Source organism: Manis javanica, chromosome 1, assembly GCF_040802235.1.
Source record: "Manis javanica isolate MJ-LG chromosome 1, MJ_LKY, whole genome shotgun sequence".
NCBI lineage: Eukaryota > Metazoa > Chordata > Mammalia > Pholidota > Manidae > Manis > Manis javanica.
The window spans coordinates 165678072-165699751 of record NC_133156.1 but is presented as its reverse complement, the minus strand read 5'-3'; the positions used below and the strand labels follow the sequence as shown (position 1 = coordinate 165699751).

Here is a 21680-nt window from a genome sequence, read left to right as displayed (position 1 = left end):
GAATTCTCACATAAGACTGAAAGGCACCGTGCATGAAACAAAGGGCGCCCAACCACAACGTGCACGTTCTAGAATGCTCCTCCAAGAACAGCGTTAACTGCTACAGAAGCACACGGACTCAAAAATATCAAGTCAAATGGCATCATTTCATGTCATTATTCCATTCTCTTTCTCTCGCTCTTGATTTTTTTTTACATTTTTCAAATATAGTTATGCAAAAGACTTCTGTTTTTAAACTCACTGTGCAAATACTAACATTTTACAAAACCCAGGCAGATAAAAATCAGCTCAGGTTGAGTATATCCTGAACACACAGCTGTAACTGATTCAGCTTTGCAATTTGACCTTTAATTGTTGTGTAGAAATGAAGAAACATATAGAGAGAAACGGCGAATATCTTTTTATGTTATATACAAAGGTACTACCCTTTGTGAAGCATGCAAGCTCTTTTCAAAGGAGCAAATGTTTAAAAACTGAAGGAAAATAAAAAGGCAGCCTTCCTGTTCCATGCATGGGAAGAGGGGTCTTCTAAACCTACGATAAAACAGGTGGGCTCAAGAAACTCAGAAAAGGGTGCGAGGAAATTACTCTTACTGCCACGGTGATATTTTAAAGAACTAACATTTGTATTTTGTTCCATAACTGAATGACATAAGCTAAAGCCATAGGGAAAGTACACGTGTTTACAGCCCTGGGAGTCAACTTCTTACATCTGACTTTCTGTTCTGGTTAAAAACATCTCTTTCTCCACCTTGCTGGTGAAGATACCGTCCGGGCTGAGGACAGATGTGGCTAGCAATGCCTTGTGAAACAAATGCCAAGCAGCAGACCGCTACAGGCTCATGCACCTGCAGGTGACATCACCAGGCCCTATCTTACTTACCCCAGAAATCTATTAACATGCAAAAACAGGTGTCATCAAACCAAAATCTACTCTTAGAAAGCATTCACCTCATCCACCTCTGAGTGCAAATGACAAATGAGATGCTGAACTTCCACTCTCCTTCCATGTCTGACTCAGGGGCAGGGAGCACTCCTCAGCCCCAGCCCCAACTCAAACTACCCAGGACACCTAAGTTCCCTAAGATCCCAAGGACTCCAGATGTAACCAGAACAAAAGCTTTGGAGAAAACCCTGCTCTCTGGATACTGCATTGGCCTTTGTTTCAGGGAATTTAGTCTTTTCTCTTTAGCAAAAAGTAAATACACAGTCAGTCTTCACTAATACCTGAAACAGCTTTTCTCTTTAGATCTGTGACCAGGCATACAGAAGGTTCTCGATATATGTATGGAGAAACAAACAAACAAACAAAAGATATATCTGCAATTCATTTAAAAATATTCCAGCAGATGAAGGACAGGATAGAGATGAACTAAAATTATCAAAATGTTGATAATTTTGATTGATATTTCAGTAGCTCGGTGACATCCTCAAGAACCAGGGTTACTTTGATCTTTCCTCTATGCAGCCCTGAGCATACCGATTTTGTCTTTGGCTATTGATATAAACCTGAGATGAATAATTGAGCTCCCACTATGCCATTCCCCCTTGTGTTTGAAATTTTCCAAAATCGGTGCAGTTTTTAAATATGTAGCAACACTTTCAGTTGTTGGTCCAACTCCTTCTCCCTCCCTCCTTAATAACAGAATCCCAATTTTGTTCATGTAATTCACCCTCCTCCATGGAGTCAGTGTGCTCCCACTAAGCCAGTCACAGTCATCCCAGTTCTGGCTAATGCTGGTCCTGGAATAGAAAGACAGGAAATGAGGGGAAATGAGGGATGAGGGAAAATCTCTTGAAGGGTTTCTGGGGAAAAAAGTGTCCTTGCTGCTGCAAAGTGACATATAAGAAGAGATGGGTCTGCCTCTTGTGCTAAATTTTGTTGTGTTTGCATATGACAGCAAGAACCTCAGCAGCCATTTTGTGACCATGTGGGAAACAGCCAAAGACAAAACCGGTATGCTCAGGGCTGCATAGAGGAAAGATCAAAGTAACCCTGGTCCTTGAGGATGTCACTGAGCTACTGAAATAACCACCCTGAAACTGCCTCACTTCAGGAATCATTAAGTGAGAAAACAAACTACTCACTGTTTAAATCAGTTGAGACAGGGTTTCCTGTTACTCATAGCTAAAGGCATCTTAACCTGATACAAAATAACTGTTCAATGAACAAAGGAGAGAATGAATAAAGACTACCATGTACAGAGAGAATTATCAGTCTTAGCAGCATCATTTGAGTCTTAGTGAAGTCACTACTGTTATAATTCCAAGCAAGAGCTGAGATTTACATTATACATCTTCTAAGCATTAGCACACCGGGTCTTTTATTTTGCAGACCATTACTGTACATTTTCTTTCTTTGGCAACCAATCAGATACTTCCTGATAGCTTCTCCTGGAAAGCTGCTCTTTGGTTTGAAGCATTTTCTCAAATGGGATTTCATGATCACAGCAACACCCAGGTTAATGGGGACTCCTAGGGTACTCAAAAGAGCATGGTCCTTATAAGATCTGCTGTGTGGCCTTGGACAAATTCCTCAACCTTTCTGAGCATCTTACTTATAAGACAGAAGTAGTAATGCCCATCGGAGGGGCTGAGAGAGTTAAACAGGGAAACCTGCAGCATGTCATCTAAAGCACAGCACACAGCCTGCTGTTGCATCCACATCGGGACTGGTTGTAAGGTCAAGGGTAACTGTTGACAACTGGCAGAATCACTGTTTTTTTCTCCTTCCCTATCTTTCAGGTTTACAAACAAACAAACAAAGAAAAGTAACACGTATGAAAGAATTTCCCTCTTGATAAGCAGTTTTGTCTCCAACACGTAACGTTTCTTTCTTTCCCACCTACTTTCATCACAGAGGGCATGTAATTAAAAAGAACGACTCACCAGGATGTACATCTGAAACTAACAGGATATTGTATAGCAATCATACTTCAATTCAAAAAATGCCTTGGGACAAACAGCAGCGATGGTCTCACAGCACTGGGAACATACTAATAACCACTGAATTGTACACTTCAAAGTAGTTAAAATGCTAAATTTTATGTGTGTTTTATCACAATAAATAAATTTTTACTTAAAAGGAGATGTTAGAAAGTTTCCTTTCAAACAAAACATGTCCTATGGGGTCACACAAGGATCTCAACTGAGACAGCGTTTCTTGGAACACAGGTCAGTGGCCTCTTCCCCTGATGGACCAACTCCTGACCATCATGCGCAGCAGGTCCCAGGGGCGTGGGCTGAGCAGAGCAGTGGTCTGAGCCCTTGACTCCACACCAGCTGTCAGGAGCCACTGTCTCCCTCTCTTTCTCAAGGGAGGAAGTAAAAACTCAGAAAACCCTGGTCCTTCCTGGATCACTGGAGCAGGGGCCCCTGTTTCCCTGGGGTTGAGCTGGCACTTTCCAGACCTCTATCAGGCAGACGGCCCTCAGTGGCTTCTGTCACACCATCACACCTCCTGAAGTCTTCTTACCACTTGTCCATAAATCCACTAGGTGTTTACATGAGTAAGTTTATTTTTAAAGAGAACTGTCCATTGGCATCAAATGTCATTCATCGCTCTCCCACCAGGCTGTTGCCCCCGCTGGTGACTGGCAAACAAACACCCCTCCCTGGGGCTGGGACAGGGTCATGGCTGTGAGCCACACGAAATCATCCCCAGGAGCCCCAGTGGTGTTGGTGACACACATTGGGAAACACATCTGTTGGGAGTCAGAAGTGTGAGTTTGAAATCCCATGCCCACCTGGTATAAAACCATTACATCCATAGGGTATGGATGAGGATGTAGTGAGCTTCACCTGGACAGTCACCAGCAGGAGCGTCTCCAGCACAGCCACTAAGAGCCACAGTAGGAGGGAGTCTGGAGTTTGTACCCGCAGTGCCATCTGCCTGCCAAAGTCCTCTTCCCAAGCCACGGTCGCCTCCAGCCCACCCTAGGGAGGCATGGCCCACTGTGCTCCCCGCCCCCACGCATGCACACACTCGTGCCTTACTACAACAGACCCTTCCTTTGTCACCCTTATCATGCAGTATCCCCACAGCGCCACCAGGGGCACTGTGGTGTGCCCTCGCCCTGTTTAAACATGGAAGATACTCAGTAACTACTGGTTGAATGAATAAACAAATGAATTGACGCTCAATTGGAATTTTCTTTAATGTCCTGAATTTATTTCTTCTTCACTTTAAGATTTTTAAAAAGGGGAGAGGAGAGAGGGAGGTTGGAAATAGGACAATCGAGGTAAAGCAACCTATTACCTGCCAATGCCTGTCACACCTTGTGGATTGGCAACAGGGCAGGACCTCCCACCTGCCCAACAAAAGCCAGACTACGCTGGAAGAAGGCCTGGGTCCCACTGGGTCCCTGGGTCCCACTGCTGATGTGTATGTACTTCTCTGTCTTTGCAAAGACAGCCATAGATTCTAAGTGATCTACCATTAGGAGATGCTACTATTCTGTCCCATCCATTAGTATGACTGAAAGCTGATTTAACTTTTACATGTAAACCTTTAAGCAAGGAAGCAAATAAAACAGAACAGAAATGTTTGCAGGGACCACTGGAGAGTGTTTTGGCCACACAGAAGCCAACAGAGCATGTGAGGCTGTGTTAATACCAGATCTGATTTGATCTCTGCTGATGAGTGTGTGATACCTGCCAGACCCTGAGGATGGAAAGAGGAATAAACAGCACGCTGACCCTGAGGAGTTCTCCGTCCAGGGCAGGATTCCCCCACCTTGGGGCTATTCACGTTTTGGGCAGGATAGTTCTTTGTGGCGAGGGGCCGTCCTGTGCATTGCAGATGGCCTTCAGCCCCCCTGGCCTCCACCCACTGGATGCAGGGTTGCCCTCCCTTACACTGGGACAACCTAAAATACCACCAAAGGTCCCTGAGAGACAAAACCACCTCCATTTAGAACCACTGATCTAGGAGGAATGTAAATAAATAACCACAAGAAGTGCCATCATGTAAGAAGCCGACGTGGATAGGAATGTGGACGAGGGAGCAGTTGTTCCCCGGAGGAGGCCTGCTGTGGACATGTGCGGAGGCCCACGTGCAAGGATACACATGTGGCTCCTCTGTGCCTCTGAGCACCCACTCACCATCTCCTCCTACCATGCACTCTAAGGAAGCAGAGACTGGCTTGTGTAACAGAACGAGCCACTGTGACAAGCAGTTAATCCACCTTACAAAGACCAGGGAGTATAAATTTACATATTTACTTCTCTGCCTGGCACTTGAGGCTCTACCAACCTCAGCAGGAAGCAAAATCTAAGTGATAAGATACCTCAGGAAAATGAAAGAAGAGCTGCCTCAGCTAGATTCCTTTTGCACTGGGCCCACAGCAGATGGTATACATGCCCCCCTTCAGGAGGCCCCCAGTCCCCCACAGGCCCGGTCCCATGTAATTTAGAGTCTACAGAATGTTCCTGGTGTGTAAGTGGTTTGAGCCACTAAGAGGCCAAAATGTCGTTCATACAGCAAAAAACTGCATATAAACTAGGCGCCTTGGTGACTGGAAGGAAGTAAACATAGAACTTTCTGTGGCGAGCTTAGCAGAGCCTCAGGATTACATCCTCCAACTAACTGTACATTAAAACTTGAAAAACACCTCAGGAAGAGGGAGTCTAGCCCCTCACGTCAGGCTTGCAGGCAAAGCCACAGAAAATGAGCCCGTGAGCCAGGCTCCCCAGCACATCAGCCTGAGCAGAGACGCCCTCAGTCCTCTCCCACAGGCCTCCACCATAACACTCTGCTGCATAAAATGGGTCATGACCACTCGCAGGCTCACGGTCATGTCATCTACCGGACATGGCACCAGCCTAGGAAACCTCTGGAAGGACCCTGAGTATGCCCTCCCCAGCAGGGTGTCATAACACTGGCTCAGACAGTGGCCCTGGAAACAGCCTCCCCAGCGCGGGCAGAATGGCAGCCCCTCCTGGCACAATGGGGTCTTCTTCCAGGCCCCTCTGTCTGCCCTGAGCACTGGGCAGCCCATTCACTGGATACCTGGAATCTTGCTCCCCACCTGGTGCTCAGCAGCTAAGTGACAACCAACCAAGTGGGAGCAGAGGTGACACCTGCCACATTCACCTCCCAGGCAGCGCACGGAGCTGCTTTCTTAAAACTTTCCCACTGTGAGGTCTGCAAACAGCTGCACCCTGTTCCCCAGGTCTCTGGGGAGACAAGCCAGACAATGAGTTTTCCAGATGCCTGAGCTGAGCAATGCCTCCTGGAACGTGACCTCAGGCACTGCGCTGGGGGCCTCCACTCCAGGGAGGGGTCCAAGCCCCACCCAGCATGTCATGCCGGCACCCCCAGGGCTCAGTGAGCTGCAGCAGGCTGCAGCCCCTGCAGAGCTCCCACCCTTGCTGGGGAAGAGCAAGGTCACTCTAGCCTCAGGCTGGGCTGCCCCGACTGAGGTCACTCAAGCACGTTTCTGTCTGAAAAGTCCTCAGCTGGCACAAGTACGGACTGCACCTGTGGGCTGGTTCACTTGGAGAGTCTCAGAGAGAGCAGAGAACTAAACTAAAGTACATGCTGTTCAACTGGCCTTTGGGGAAAGGGATGGCGTGAGAAAAACTGAACCCAACGCCTCACCCCAGGCACACCAAACACATCACCACTCCATGTGCCACATCCTAGGACTACATCAGGAGCCTTGGGGCACAGGACCACTCACGTGGCCGCAGGCAGGCGACCTCAGCCCAAGGACCCGCCCAGGCTCTCCTCTGCCCTGGCTCTCTTCAATTCACTGAGGCACAAGTCCATTACAGTAAAGTTCACCCACTTCAGGAGTTACACGTCTATGAGTCTGGACAAACATACATAGTCACGTAACCACCACAATCAAGATTTAGAATATGTCTACCATCCCCTCAAAACCCCTCATGCTATTTTCTGATCAGTCCCCTCTCTCCACCCTGGCAAATGTGATCTGTGTTCTTCTCTACAGTTTTGCCTTTCTAGAACATCACCCTTCTGGAAATGGCATCACACAGTATCACTCGCTGTGATGCCTTCTTATTGCTGCCTAGTATTACACCGTGCAGACATGCACAGTTCATTCATCCACTTCCCAGGCGAAGGACATGGGGGCTGTTTTCCATCTGGGGCTATCATGAATACAACCACTATGAACATTTGGATACAGGTCTCTGGGGGGGAGGGGGATGACAGTGTTCATTTCTCTGCCAGCACTCCCTGGGAGGGGAGTCACTGAGCCATAAGGTAAGGTAATGTTCAGTGTCATAAGAAATCATCAGTTTTCCAAAGTGGCCACACCATTTTGCCTTCCCAGCAGCAATGTATGAGAGTTACAGTTACTCCACATCCTCATCAGTACCCTCACATGGTCAAGGTTTTGGAGTTTTGTGTTTTGTTGTCACTTTTTGGGGATTTTTTTCCTTTTTTGGTGTGTAGGGTTTTTTTAAAACCATTCTGATATATGTGCAGTGGTGTCTCATTGTGGTCTTCATTTGCATTCCCTTAATGACTAATGATGCTCAGTATCTTTTCATGGGCTTGTTTACCACCCATATCTCTTCTTGGTAAAGTATCGGTTCAAGAATTTTTTTCCATTTATTAAATTGCTTTCTAGTTAAAGCATTGTAAGCACTCTACACATGTTCTGGATACAAGTCCTTTATCAGATATATGTTTGAAAATATTTTGAAAAGTTATTTTTTTAATGGATGTCTAGTTGTTCTAGTACCATTTATTAAAAAGGCTATCCTTTCTCCACTGAATTACCATGGCACTTAGGTTGAAAATCCATTGATTATGTGTGGATCTATTTCTAGACTCTTTATTCTGTTCCATTGACCTGTATAGCTGTCCTTTCACCAGTACCACATTATCTTGATTACTGCAGCTTTACAGTAAACTTTGAAATCAAGTAGTGTTGGTCTTTTGATCTTTTTCAGAAGTGCTTGGCTATCCTAGGACTTTTACCTTTACACATATATTTTTTAATTAGTTGTCACTTTTTTGATTAGCTTATCATTACACATTGCCATTTACATTTATGTTTCTACATTTTAATTGGGGTTGAATCTTTAGCTCAATTTGAGGCAGGTGTCTTACCCTTTTGAAATAAGGGAGTGGTCATTTTTCAGAAATACTATAAAAAAGGACTAACCAGTTCCTCCCAAGCCCACCCACACAGAACAGTTTTGCCAAATGGCCTCAGCTTTAAGGGCTGGTGCCAGAGTCCACGTGTTCTCACGCCACGGGGCAGGACATGTGGGGAGAACAGGAATGCGGTCTGCCTCTCCAACCTGCTGCCTGAGACAAAAGAAAAAGACACAGAATTGAGGTTGGACCTGAGAAGCAGCCCTGAGACATCACAACAGAAAGGAGCATAGCTTTTGACAAATCTTTGAGAAGCAGCTGGCATCCTTTCCATCCGAAGGAATCCCGTGTTAAGAGTCAGAATTCAGTTCCCTAGGCATGGAAATCAGTGGAAACTTCTAAGAGGGAGGGGCATGACCAGATCAGTGTTGAGAAAGAACCTCTTCCTAGCAGACAAAAGATCTCCCCAGAGACCATCCCGTGGGAGTGGTGACAGACACGTCGGGAGCAGTTTGGTGAAATGGCCGACAGCTGACCAGAAGGTCCCTAAGAGGACAGGGCTGCCAAGCTGACACCAGACAAGGTATTAAAAAGTATGGGAGAGGTTATGGAAGGCACATTCATTCACTCCTTACCTCCAGACCCTGAAAAGCATCTACCACTCACCGGATACATTCACAGCCCCAGGCCTTCAAGCTCTGCCATGAGAGGTCCATGTCACAGCCTTGGCCCTCAAGGGTGTCAGTAAGTAAGAGCATGTAACTCAGGCACCCTGTGAGTATTCACATTCTGATCTTCAGGGACAATGTTCTGCATTAAAGTTATCCAAAAAATGCAGCCTTCCAAAAGATGGCTTTACTTTTAAGATTATAACTATTGGGGTTGAATAAATTTCTTGGCACCCCTGTGTATAAATCTGGTTGAAGCTTCACTGTGAAGTCTGAAAAAGAGACAGATGGACCAGTCAGGCCAACCCCCAGTGACAGAAACAACTATTCCCTGGAAGGGGAAAAAAGGGCAAGGGAAAAAAGAAAAAAGAAGGGGAAAAAGACATCTTTATTTGTTTTTACAAAATTTGGAGAACAGCAGTCTCCTGGGCTCTCCACAAGATCAAACCAGCTCCAAATGGGAGTTGCTAGGCATTTGCCAACACTTCAAATCAAAGTCTGATGGGCCCAATGGCGCTGTTTCTTTTCTTCTCCTCCCTTTGTATTTCAACAGGACAACTTCATTTGTTTCCCGAGGCAGCCTGCCCATTCAACAAGTTTTCTGATTGGGCCGCGACCTTCCGGCTCCTCTTCTAATCTAATTCAGAACACAAATGCACATGACTCCCTCACTTCTTGCCAGGCCCTCTGCCTCATTCAAAACCAATACCGGAAGGCAGCCTGGAAATGACCATTCAATCACAGGGTCTGCATTTTCAGCGTAAGACCATGCCCACCAAAGTCCCTCCCAGAGACAGTCAAATTGCCCACTCCTCTGGGACTCATCCAGGAAGGGCCCCCAATTCTCTGTCCCCTTGCCTGCCCTCAGGAGACACTATGGCCTTTTAGGCGTTGGTACCTATAAATCTAATATTAGGTTTAGGGCACAGGTCTGGGTGGGGTACCAAATTTGGACTTTCTTAGGTCCTGTAAGAAACTGATAGAAAGACGTCAGTTGTGGCAAAGAAATACCTTTAGGCTTCATCTAAAAGTCAAACCCCTATGGACTCCCATTTAAGCATAACAGAGCCGAATGGAAAATTTGCTTCCTTCCTCATCTATTAAAGAATGACAACCAACAGAAACAAAAAACAAAACAATATAATTTGGGGGGACCAGTTCACTGCTCATGTGAACTGCTCTTAGAAATGTAGGCAGAAGTGCCACGTGCAAAAATTCCACACCACTGGCTCATGTGGCCTCCCCACAGCAGCAGAGGAGCAGAGCTAAAGTGAGATGATCACTTCTGGGCTCATTTCATCTCTGCTCAGGGGTTCCCACCAGGAGGAAGCAGGCGTCTTCAGGTTGCTGTCCTGTGACAGGCAGGAAGAACATCTAAACTCTTTTTTCAATCTTGTAGAAAAAGAAAAAACAGAACACCCACACAGTGGGGAACAATTTCCCCACTGTGTGGGTGGTGGGGCCCCAAGAGCTGTTATCTGCAAAGGGCACTTCTGGGGGTTACCCAGCTGTCACCACTGTGTGGATTCCACCTGAAAACCTCAAGCCAAACAGTGGGGAAGGAACATCAAGAGGCGATTTTCCACTCTGAAAGAATGACTTGACTTTACAAAAATAAAACCCCATGATAATAAACAAGGTGTGTACATGACTTGCTGTCAAGTGTACGGTCAGTCACAGTAGATGCTCCTCCTTGCTCAGTGCGTCAGTACCATTGGAGTATGGCTATGTCATTCTCCATTTCCTGACGCCTCAGCACCTTACCCACACGACGTCTCACTCGCACACACCCGCATGCACTTCTGCACCACCCAGACAGGTCTAGCAGGAGTGTGGGCTGACCCTGCATCTGGGGACAGAAGTGGGAGTAGTTGGGGTATATGTGTGAGGGCTGGGGGGGAGGGGTGTTCTTAAGCCTGAGCACTGTTCACTGTCCAGTGAGGCTGGATGTCTGAAGCCCCAGGGCACATGTATGAAAACAAAACCAGGCATCCTTCAGGCAGAAGCCCCTCTTTAGCCACACGATGGGCCCTCTTGCTCCAGGCAGAGGTGCAGCCTGCTCACCAAGGTTATGGGATTGTAGTTGTCTCCTCCCCGGCTGGCCACGCTCTTTAAATGCCCCCTAACCTGCCAATCTGTTCCTCTTGATAAGTGAACCCACCCATCCTCCCAATATCTTGGAACCACATCTGCCTCCTCCCTCTCTTCATCCCATCTCCATCCATTACATAAGTCTGCAGGATTTTCTCCATTTCTCCTGGCCCCTCCTAGGATTTTGGAAGCAGTGTTGGTGATTAGAAACTAAAGTTCCAAACCTTGCTTCCAAAGGTATCAATTCCAGCATCTGGGTTCTGGATAAATATGACAAGGATAATGGAAACTGTTTCTCACTAGCAACTGTGAGCATTTGAAGTGTCCCAGAACTACTTAGACATAAGATACAATTTCACTTTAAAAAGTAATTGATAAGAAAACAGTATGGCAGCTCCTTAAAAATAGAATTACCATATGATCTAGCAGTTCCCCTTCTGGGTATATACCCTAAAGATTTGAAAGCAAGATTTCAAAGAGGTATTTGTATACCCATGCTCATAGTGGTATTATTAACAATAGTCAAAAGGCAGAAATAACTCATATGTCTACCAACAAATGAATGGATAAACATATACATGTGTATATATATATATATGTGTGTGTGTGTGTATGTACATATATATGTACACACACATATTTGTGCAATGAAATATTATTCAGCCTTAAAAAGGAGGGAGATTCTGACACATGCTATAACATGCATGAACCCTGAAGACATTCTGCTAAGTGAAATAAAGCAATCATAAAAGGACAAATACTGTATGATTCCACTTATAGGAGGTTCCTAAAGAAGTCAAATTCAGAGACAGAAAGAACAACAGGGTTCCCAGGGGCTGGCGGGGAGTAGGGAACGGGGAGTCAGTGCTCACTGGATATGGAGTTTCAGTTTGGGAGGCTGATAGAGTTCTGGAGATGGTCGTGGTGAAAGTTACACAGCAGTGCTAATAAACTTAATGCTACTGAACTATACACCTTATTAACTTTTTTAAGAGGTAAAAGGGTAAATTTTATGTTAGCTGTATTTTACCCCAAGAAAAGTAATTGACAAAGGGATGAAAGTTCAGTTAATCTAAATAAGCTAGGATTTTTAAAGGGGGGACCCAACCAGACATCCACACCATTCATCTTCTTCCTCCTCTATGAGAACAGAGGGGTGACAGGGCCAGGCAGTGGGAGGACAGAAGAGCCACTGCCCAGCAACACAGTGACCGGCAGGCTTCTAAGAGGAGAGGCCGATGGCTCCAGAGCCTGCTGACCCCAGAGTCAGGACAAAGAATGTGGGGTGAGGAGCAGGTGGAGCTGGCCTGACCTGTAATGGCTTTCCAGTGACACCAGCTGCTGCAGACTGGGGGTTTCCCAGAAGATGGGTTCTTCCCAGCCACAAATCCAGATGCTGTTATGTTCCCTGAAGCATTTAATTAAGAATTCCTTATATTTCAGAGGTCGTTTTAGGAAAATGCAGCCTCTGAAAACGCCTTCTCCATCCCCACTCTGTTTGCGATGCTAGCACACGGGTAGACAGGTGCTGGCAGTAGCCCTCGTCACTGTAAGCTGGATGTTGGCTCTTCCCTACAAGCTCAGGCAAACCAACATCTGTGCATCAGCTCTGAGTCATGGCAACAATGCCCCAGTCATTCTTGTGGCTCCTAAGGCCCTCAGACTCCTGGGTAGGGAACACGCAGCTGCTAAGGGCAGCCTTTTGTGATCACTGGCTTCACTGGGCCACCACGCACTCTGGGGTCCCAACACTCCAAAGTAGATGGTAAAGGACCTTGGAACTTACAGAGACGACTCAGTATATGTCTTCACTTTCCTCCTCCTCAATCTCATTACTTTCATCATAACATATTTAGATTTTTGTTTATTGCATTTATGTAAATATCCACAACTCCCTGAACTTAATACCCCAACCCCAGGGTAGGGGACAGAACAGCCCAGAGGAAAACATCCCTGGAAACACAGTGCAGGAGCAGCCCAGTCTGCCAAGAAATTTCCTGCATGAGCACAGACTATGGGCTGCCAGGGGGTGAGGAGCATGGGAGCGCCCCGCTGCTCTGCTGCTGGGGTGGGGCCTGGGGCCCAAAAAGCCGTGCTCCCACACAACAGACGCCTGCTAGACATTCCCCTGGCGTCCCATCCAGTTCTGTGCAGGGGTTTTCTTTGAGGAGTGGGTTCTAAGTTCAGGGCCAGGGCTGAACTCCTAGGGCCACAGAAGGCAGGCTGAGGCAGCCAGGATCCAGCCTATCCCTCCACACCTCCCCACACTCCGCCTCTCCTCCAGATAAATGCCAAACAGTAATTTAAAGACCATGTTGTGCAGGGACCACACTGTCAGCCTACCAGGGGCATCTGCCTGAGTGGGCTGAGCCTGCCTCCACAGTCCCACTTCAGCAGAATGAGGATGGTATGCGATCCACTTCCTCTAAGAAGCCTCCTGTGATGGGTTTGCCCCTCCTATAAGACTTGTGTCTAACCTCAAGTCTTCTTTGCACATACCTATAGTGAGTGCCCTATAGCTAGGGCAGCGTCTTAACTTTCTTTTCACAAGGGCTCTGAATAAGTACTCCACCATTCGGCTGCGCTCTGTGGCAGGCTGCATTTCCTAAACGTGGCCACATGGAGACGCCACCTCCCTGCTCTTGTTACAGTATGACCAGCACTCCTCCCACTGAGAGGCGGGGCCTTGGCTCCCTCCCTCCGAATGTGAGTGGGGGTTGGTGACGGCTCCAACCAATAGAACAAGGGGGCAGTGATGCTAGGTGGCTTCCCAAGCTGGACCACAGGAAGGACACAGCTTCCACCTGGCTCTCTCTTTCCAGGACACTCACTCGGAGAAACCCAGCCACCGTGCCGTGAGGAGGCCCAAACGAGCCCATATGAAGACCACGTGGAGATCTGCATGGCCCAAGAACAGAGGCCGCCAGCCGCCAGCCAGCACCACCCAGCACCACCCAGCAGACACACGGGTGAAGGAACCTTCAGAGCATTGTATCCTCAGCCCTGCATCTGTCGGTACAGGCCCCAGACTCTGTGAGGCAAAGACAAGCCATCTTCACAGTCTCCAAACTCCTGGCCCTCAGAACACACAGCACGATAAGTGGTAGCATCGGGTAGCAATAGGAACTGAGGCTTTAGGCACCAATGGAGCTGGGTTTCCATAAACGTGGCCATTGGATGAGGACTTCCAAAGCTCTGCTCTCTACAATCAACTCTGGTTCACTGCCTCCAACATCCTTTATCACAGTGGAGCTCTATCCTCAGCTCCTATAGGACCGTGGCTCAGGGCATTTGCTTTTCCACTCAGCCCCTTACCCACTGTCTACTGACCACAATCCTTCAGCAAAGCTGGGCTGCCCTGGGGACAAGTCCTTTAAAACCCCACACAGTGCTTCCTTCCAAAGTGCACACTGCCCCCAACCCTACAGAAGGCAGGTGTATATAAATCACTACCCAGTCCAGGGTAAGAAGACATTTTCTCCTCCTAAATGAAGGCTGCATAAAGCCCAAAGTAGAGTCCCCCCCAGCTCAGGGTGACCTTGGTAACAACACAGAATGATGCCAAGCACATATGTGCTGAGGGCAGGGAAGCAGCCTCCTCTCCGCAACGTGGCCCTGGCACATCGCAGCACCAGCACAAAGGCGCCGTCCAGCCAGGACCTCCCTCAGGCTGGCCCTGCTCTGCAGTCTTACCTGAGTCCCTGATTCGAAAAGGATGATGGCTGATCACAGTCCCTAAGCCAAGAAAGTATTAAAAAGAAAGCTTTCTTCTCAGGTTCCACGCAGACTCTGAATTTCTGCACAAGTCAGAACTCTCCACAAAGCCACAGCAGAGGATGCCTCGCCATCACAGGAAAGAGGACGTTGTTCCCAAACCAGAGCAAGACCTTGGCTTTCTTAGGGCCTTAGGGAAGATGCACCTTTTTTAGCACTTGTGCGGAAACAGGTGGCTGCTTTTCTTGATGTGCAGGACTCACATACGAGGAAAGTCCCACCAAAGGAAAATAAATGGTACAATCATCTCTTTTTTTCTCCCTCTCTGTCTCTCTCTGTCTCTCTCTCTTTCTCTCTCTCACACACACACACGTACCACTCCTCATTTTAGAGCAGGAGAGCAGACCAAGCAGACTACATTTAGGACATTCTAGAAGGAGGCTCTTGAAAGTTTTAGAAAGAGAGCACTTCTAGCCACCCCCTGTATCCCCCAAAACACACACACACGCACCCTCCACACTCAGTATCCGGCAGGCATTAGAATCGAGAGTCCACGGTCCACACCACACTTCCCTCATGAAGAGCAGCCATGCATCTCAGCTGCGGCAGCCTGGCTGTGATCACAGGGAACAACATGCTTCTGCAGGACACTAGACCTCGCCCCACGCAGGCATCAGGCACACTTATGAACCCAAAACATAAAAGCAACCATGAGCTTCTCTCGAGTAGCCTTCTTCCGAGGGTATCCAGAGATGCCCACCATGACCACACACTCATTCCTGGTTCCTGGTGGTTCTAATCCTCCCTGCCTTCTGCCCACTCTAACCTACACAGCTTGCCAGCACTTCCAAGGTTTCAGTGATGGCACCATGCATACAAGTTGTTACAAGTATTTTTAGAAGGCAAACTCATTTTGAAATCAGGTAACTATGGTTTACTTGTCGAGAGCTGGCCCAGTGTCCTGAGCTGCACCCCAGGAAGATGAGTTTATGGAGCTTACTTTAACTAATTCAGGATCTTAATACATTTTGATATATGCAAAAGGGCAAGGTTGACACTTGTTCAAGAAACAAACATTTTTCATAAATATACAATTGAGACAAAGTAAGAAATCATGAAGAAAGACAAAAATAGGGGCTTTTAGCCATTCTCAGATATGCATGAGAGGAAAGCAGGAGGTCCAGCATGGAGGGGGGGTACAGGCTTCACTACCATCCCCCACCTGGCTTCGTATCCACACGGCCTTGATGCTCATGTGTAACATCCCTGATTTGGGTTCTCACCCCTGGACAGAGTGTATTATCCAGAAATCATTTCTGTGTCCCTGCCCTAGAACATTGCATTTTTTGTTCTGAAAGAAATGTACTACCACCACTTTTACATAAAAACTGTATTCTTCAAATAACAGTTAACTCTCCAATCAAGCAACTAGAACAATTTCATCTAATTGCTGTGACAAAATAGAGCAGTCACCAAAATTAAGTTCAAAACCCACAGACTCGAGCACATCAAAAGCTATAAACCAGTAGGATACCCCTTAAAAGGAAAAAAATTTTAAACTTTACCTGTGGCTACAGCGAATGGCTATCATCAACCCAAGCTATAATTAAAGAGAGAGAAATACATATTAGATAGTATCAAGAATGTACTGAATACACAAGATAATTAACTTAGTATGGTCAATTATTTTTTAAACATTTCCTAAAATCCCCTACTGCAAATGGTTCATAACACATTCTAACGATAGATCTTTAGCATCAACTTAGCTCTTAAAGGATTCTAATAATATTTTGAAAGGGTCCTGAAAATGCCTACAATTATTTCACTGTGGATTAGATAGAAGGTGTCCCTCATCAGGAAAGACTTCCAAAACATAGATCTTATTTTTCTTTTTTAAGATTTTTTATTTTTTTTATTGAGGTATAAATGATCCCCAAATTTGTATATAGTTGAAGTGTACAAGGTCATGATCTGACATATGAATATGCTGTAAAATGATTATCACATGTTATCATGTTATCACATCCATTGCCTCACAGTTCCCTCTTTTTTTTTTTTTGATGAAAACTCTTTAAGTTCTACTCTTTTAGCAAATTTCAAGTATACAATACAGTATCGCTAACTAGAGCCACCATGTGGTACATTAGCTCCCCAGAGCTTATTCATCTCAGAACTAAAAGTTTATACCCTTGGACCAAGGTCTCCCCATTTCTCCACACCCAGTCCCTGGCAACCACCATTCTACTCTCTGTTTCCATGAGCAAAACAGTGCTTTTTCAGCTCTGAGACAAAGCCAGGAAAGGATGGGTTGCAGCATGCAACAGATTCACATTAGGAGGGCACAGCTAACCCCTGTCCTGGGAGCTGTGCCGTCCACCCCCAGCCCCAGGAGCCCTGGGTGGAGCCCAGGCCATGAGGGCGACTGACCACCTGGGCCAGCATCTCCCCGGGGGCATCAGCACAAGCTTCACACTGATCCCATAAGCTCCAGGCCAGCAAGCCACACCTGAGGGCAGCAAAGCCATCAAGCCTGCACACGTGTGACATCAAGAGAAAGTGTACACATTGCTGGCACAGCAGCAAGTGGAAGCTGAGGTGACAGTGTGATTTCCTCAGGGAGAGTAGTCTGTGGCATGTTGTGGAAACCTCCCAAGCATAAGCAGAGGTGGAGTCACACAACATGGGGCTCAGCAAGGTCACCAGTGAGTTACAAAAGAATCAGGCCAACCAAGTTCAACTGCGAACCAAATGGGTATCAGCAAGTTATTTAAAGTCTCTGCCTCAGTGTTCACAGCTGTAAAGTGGGCAGAATAATTATTTTCTCACAGGATTAATGTAAGGTTTTGCCCTTTTTCTGTATTTGTGTTTATATCTCTGAGTGTGTGCACATGTGTGCATAAATAGGAAAAAAACAGGATAAACTTATTTTATACCTGATAAATAGGAAAAACTCTATAAATAATAACTACCCATACTACCACTGTATATAGGCAAAACTTATTAAAATAAGTTGTCACGTTCCAAAATTTAATTTCTCAGTTAAGTTTTCAGAATTTTGAGAGCATTTTAGCATGTAAAAAAACTTGCAACCTCAACCTTGCCTCCAGAAATCTGATTATCCCATCTGAAGCTGAACTACAGCATTATGGCAACACAGCAGTTAAAAATCTAAGCATCATCTATGATACGGTTTCTGGGCAAAAAGTCTCCCTGAGTTGTACCTTAACATCCACAAACAAAGCATTGTCAGTTTCCCTGATGTCAGCCCCAAAGAGGGTGGGAGGGGAGGGGACTTTTATGGTGCCACCCAGGGTGCTTCCAAAGAGTGGGAAGGTGGAAGGGGCAGGGGATAGAGAGCGAGGAGATGTAAAACCCTTGAGGTAAGAAAGGACAGAGACTCTGCCTTCCTGGACATATTCCACCATGTGTTCTCACTCCACACACCAAAATACAGAACCAATGACACACAGTGGGCACCAGGAATCCGGGAGGATAGGCTTGATTTTACAAAAAGAATATCTAAAAGCGAAGGCCTGAAATATATGGCATCAAGTCTATTTCATATCACATTTACCTGCATTTGCTCAAAAATCCATCTCAACTAACCAGGAGTATATTTTCTCTTTGAGATTTAAGCAAACAGAACAGGACGCTGCCTCAGGCACAATCAAGAATTTAAAGAACAAGGAGGAAATTACTTGAGGAAGGAAATAAAAACAGAACCTGCAGCCAGAAGGTCAGGATGAGCAATTTACAGATTTCACAACCCGGGTAACTTTACATTTCCTGGGGTTAAAAAGTTCTGGCTTACAGTTGGGCTAATTATAAGATAATTTTACCAACTGAATATTTTGATAAGCATTGGAGTACTGCTTAATTGGTGGCTTTTCCACAGTTGAAAGATAAGCCTTAGCTGGAACAGAGAGAGGAAATGGGTGTGGGAGGGACAAGAAAAAGAAAAAAAAAACAGAAAAAGTTGTTAAATGGCAGCTGTACTGGTTAAAGGGGGCTGGGAGATAAATCCTTCACAGAGGTGAATTTCAATTTCGCATTTTTACTAGTCTCTTCCTGATTCTGAATCAAATATGTCTCACTGTCATTTTTAAAAGGATATCTTCGTTAAGTTAGAAAGTGTGACTGGTGGACTCACAGACACCAGCTGTAGCATCCTGCAGGCTTGGGTGTGAAAGGCCAGGTAAAGATGTGCTAAGAACAAGATGAAATCAGAACCCAGGCAAAGCCTCGGAGCTTTCAGCTTAAGGAGTGGCTGGGAACAGGGTGTTGCACAGTCCTTCGGGAATCATGGCTTACGCTCCACACGGAATGTCCTGGATCCAATCAGACAGCCCTGACAAGATGCTAGAAGTGTCAAAAAATTCTTATGGGCCTTGCCACGGAAGACAGGTTGGAGTGGGCAGATGAAGCCAATGAGACATGTGAGGAGCCTGCTCCTCCTCCCTCCTACACATTACCTGACCTAGAGAAGGCAGGGAGCTAGAGAATGCCCCAAGGTTTCCATACAGGGCAAACACTACAAAAAAGCAACTGTGTAATCTGCTGAGAGATGGGCCCAAGATACTTCTCTCCCTTGGCATAAGGGACCGACATCACCAGCCAGGCCTTTGCCCCAAGAAGCATCAGCAACTCAGATATGCTTTAAGCAGGTCTTACCACTGCCTGTGTGTGCACAGACACACATCACACATGCACAAGTATACATGTTCACACTAGATTTACACATGTACATGTGCTTATGTGTGCACTTATGCATATACGCATCCACCCTTGCATGTGTGTATGCACATATGCACATGCACTCATGTATGTGTGTGCATGGATGAATGATCATGGTCCTATGTGCATGCACACACACAAAAAAAACTCACATGCACTCATATGCATACACCAGCACATATGCACATGCACACATTCACACAGACAAGCACTCGCCCTCATGCACAGAGACACTTTGGCATTCGGAAAGGCCTGTAGAGACCCTGAGACAAAGGGAGGCCTCAGACAATTGACCCTTTTGTTGCTGGTCTCTGCAGGGATCCAGAGGAGAGTGAGGAGGGAGCCACAGGGGTTGGCCCTTGACCCAGGCCCAGCCAGGGCTGAGCCCCAGGGACATGGAGGTGAGCGGGAGTTTGGGTCTGCTGCATAACCTCACCAGAGAACACCCCCCGGACACACTGTAACTGCCAGAAAGCACTTCACAAACTCCCATTCAGTATGCTTCTCTTTAGATTTACACAGTCTGTTAATAACAAAATTAAATCACACTTTAATGGCAAGGAAAGAGTAATTTAACATTTTTCAAACTTTCCACCAGCTACGAAACCTTTTTCCTGCTGCTTCAGCCTAAAAATACTTCTCTTTTGGAACAGCTGACTGAGACAGCTGTTTTGTATCAAGACTGAGCGTTTTCTATATGACCCAGGGAGCTCAGACAACAGGCAGACCTTCCTGCATTCAAGGGTAATCTGAGAATAATTTGCCATAAAACACCCCAAAGTGTGCCAGCTGTAGCTGGATACGCCCTATAAAGCATCGTGTAGACTGCATGGATCTTGTAAAATAATCATAATCATTTTAGAAAACGCGTTTCTGAAACACACCGGCTTAGGAGGCCAGCAGGGCAATCCCCCCGCTGTCGCAGTTCATGGGCTGTCACTGTGCATCTCTTCCCTGATGCCCACTTGACCACGGCCACCTGGGTGGGGAACCCCGTGTGCTTCGTGTTCTTGGTACCCATAGGCTGCCGAGGGCAGGTGAGGAGGAAGAGTCCAGGAAGTGCCAGCCCCAAAGTCGCCCAGGTGGCAACTGGTGCTCCACGTCTGAATCTAAAACTTTCTGAGCCAGTGGGTCATGCTGGCAGCACTGGGGACAGGAGTCAAGCCCCTCGCAGGGTCCATTACCAGCCAGCCCCAGCCCCAGCGCTAGTGCTCCCCACTCCTCGAGAAAGCCAGAAACCAAGGGTTTTATTATGAGAACTTCCACTTTAAACTGATTGGAATATTTTACAAATACTACGTGAGCCAAACAAAGCATGTCAGTGGAGTTTGACCAGTGGGCCAGCAGTCTGCAACCTCACTTGACACTTTTCCATGCTGCCAGGCCTCTCTCCACACATTTTCAAAGCTTCATGTCGGAATTAATGACTTTGTGACCAAGCTGAAAACACCTTCACGTTATTTGTGAGCCTTCTCTCCCTCTCCACTGCTTATGTGGAGCTTCTTCTTGAGTTAACTTTTCTGTGAATTTCAAGGGTCCAAAAATATATAACATCACAGAAGAAACTCAAAAAGAAAAGCTTGCTATTTCCCTCCTGCATTTTCTTGTTGTTGTTGTTGTTGTTGTTGTTGTTGTTGTTGCTTACTATTCCTTCCCCTTTTATGGAAAATGTGGAAAAGAAACATGAAAGGGAGAAGAGAGGTGTGGCATGGTCGAGATCCCAGAGAGAGCCAGAACATGGACACAGTCCCCTCACAGGCGCAGCCGCGGGGTGCTGACACCAGGGATGAGGGCAGGAGAAAGCCAGCCAGCAGCTCATCTGGCTGTCCTCCTAGTTCTCTCCTGATAGCAGCCAGGACCTCCATGCCCCCCACAGCACGCATGAGGCAGGTGTCCCCCTCCCGCACATCACCCAGATTTGCCAAACCCTACGTGCCTGACTCAGGCCCTCGGCCGTGCACATCTGCTTAGGACCTTCTCTGGCACTTGCTATTTCCTCTGAAAAATTAACTGTGCTGAACTAACCAATGCTCATGGTCAGCAGCAAGGAGCTTTGTGGTCTACTCCCCTGACTCTTCTTGCCTTCTCCTCATTGTAAAAGAGGGATGTTACCTATTTCATGGGGTTGTTTTAGGCAGATTAACTTAGACCTCAAAGTCTAAGCATATCAGCGTCTCCTGGGCACTTGTGAAAAAATTCAAATTCTCTGGCCCTGACCCAGACCTGAACAATTGGAAACTCTGGGGATGTTTTAGCCAGTCCTCCAGGGATCAAGTTTCAGAAGCACTGAATGAGATAATGTATGAAAAGAACTTAGCAACGTATTAGGCACAGATAAGATGATGATGGTATGGTTCACAGTAAAACTGTCCACTCTACATTCTCAATGTCATTTCAGT

The 21680-nt window shown here is 46.5% G+C and overlaps 1 protein-coding gene across 3 annotated transcripts in view; it reads right to left on the bottom strand.

Moving 5' to 3' along the window:
* The window catches only part of ACOXL (acyl-CoA oxidase like), a 240691-nt gene that overhangs the window by 93045 nt on the left and 125966 nt on the right, over positions 1-21680 (bottom strand). For all 3 annotated transcript variants that reach the window (XM_073240806.1, XM_073240802.1, XM_073240805.1), the window contains exon 7: positions 16113-16147. In XM_073240806.1, coding sequence (XP_073096907.1) covers positions 16113-16147 — 35 coding nt within the window. The remainder of the gene's footprint in view (positions 1-16112; positions 16148-21680) is intronic.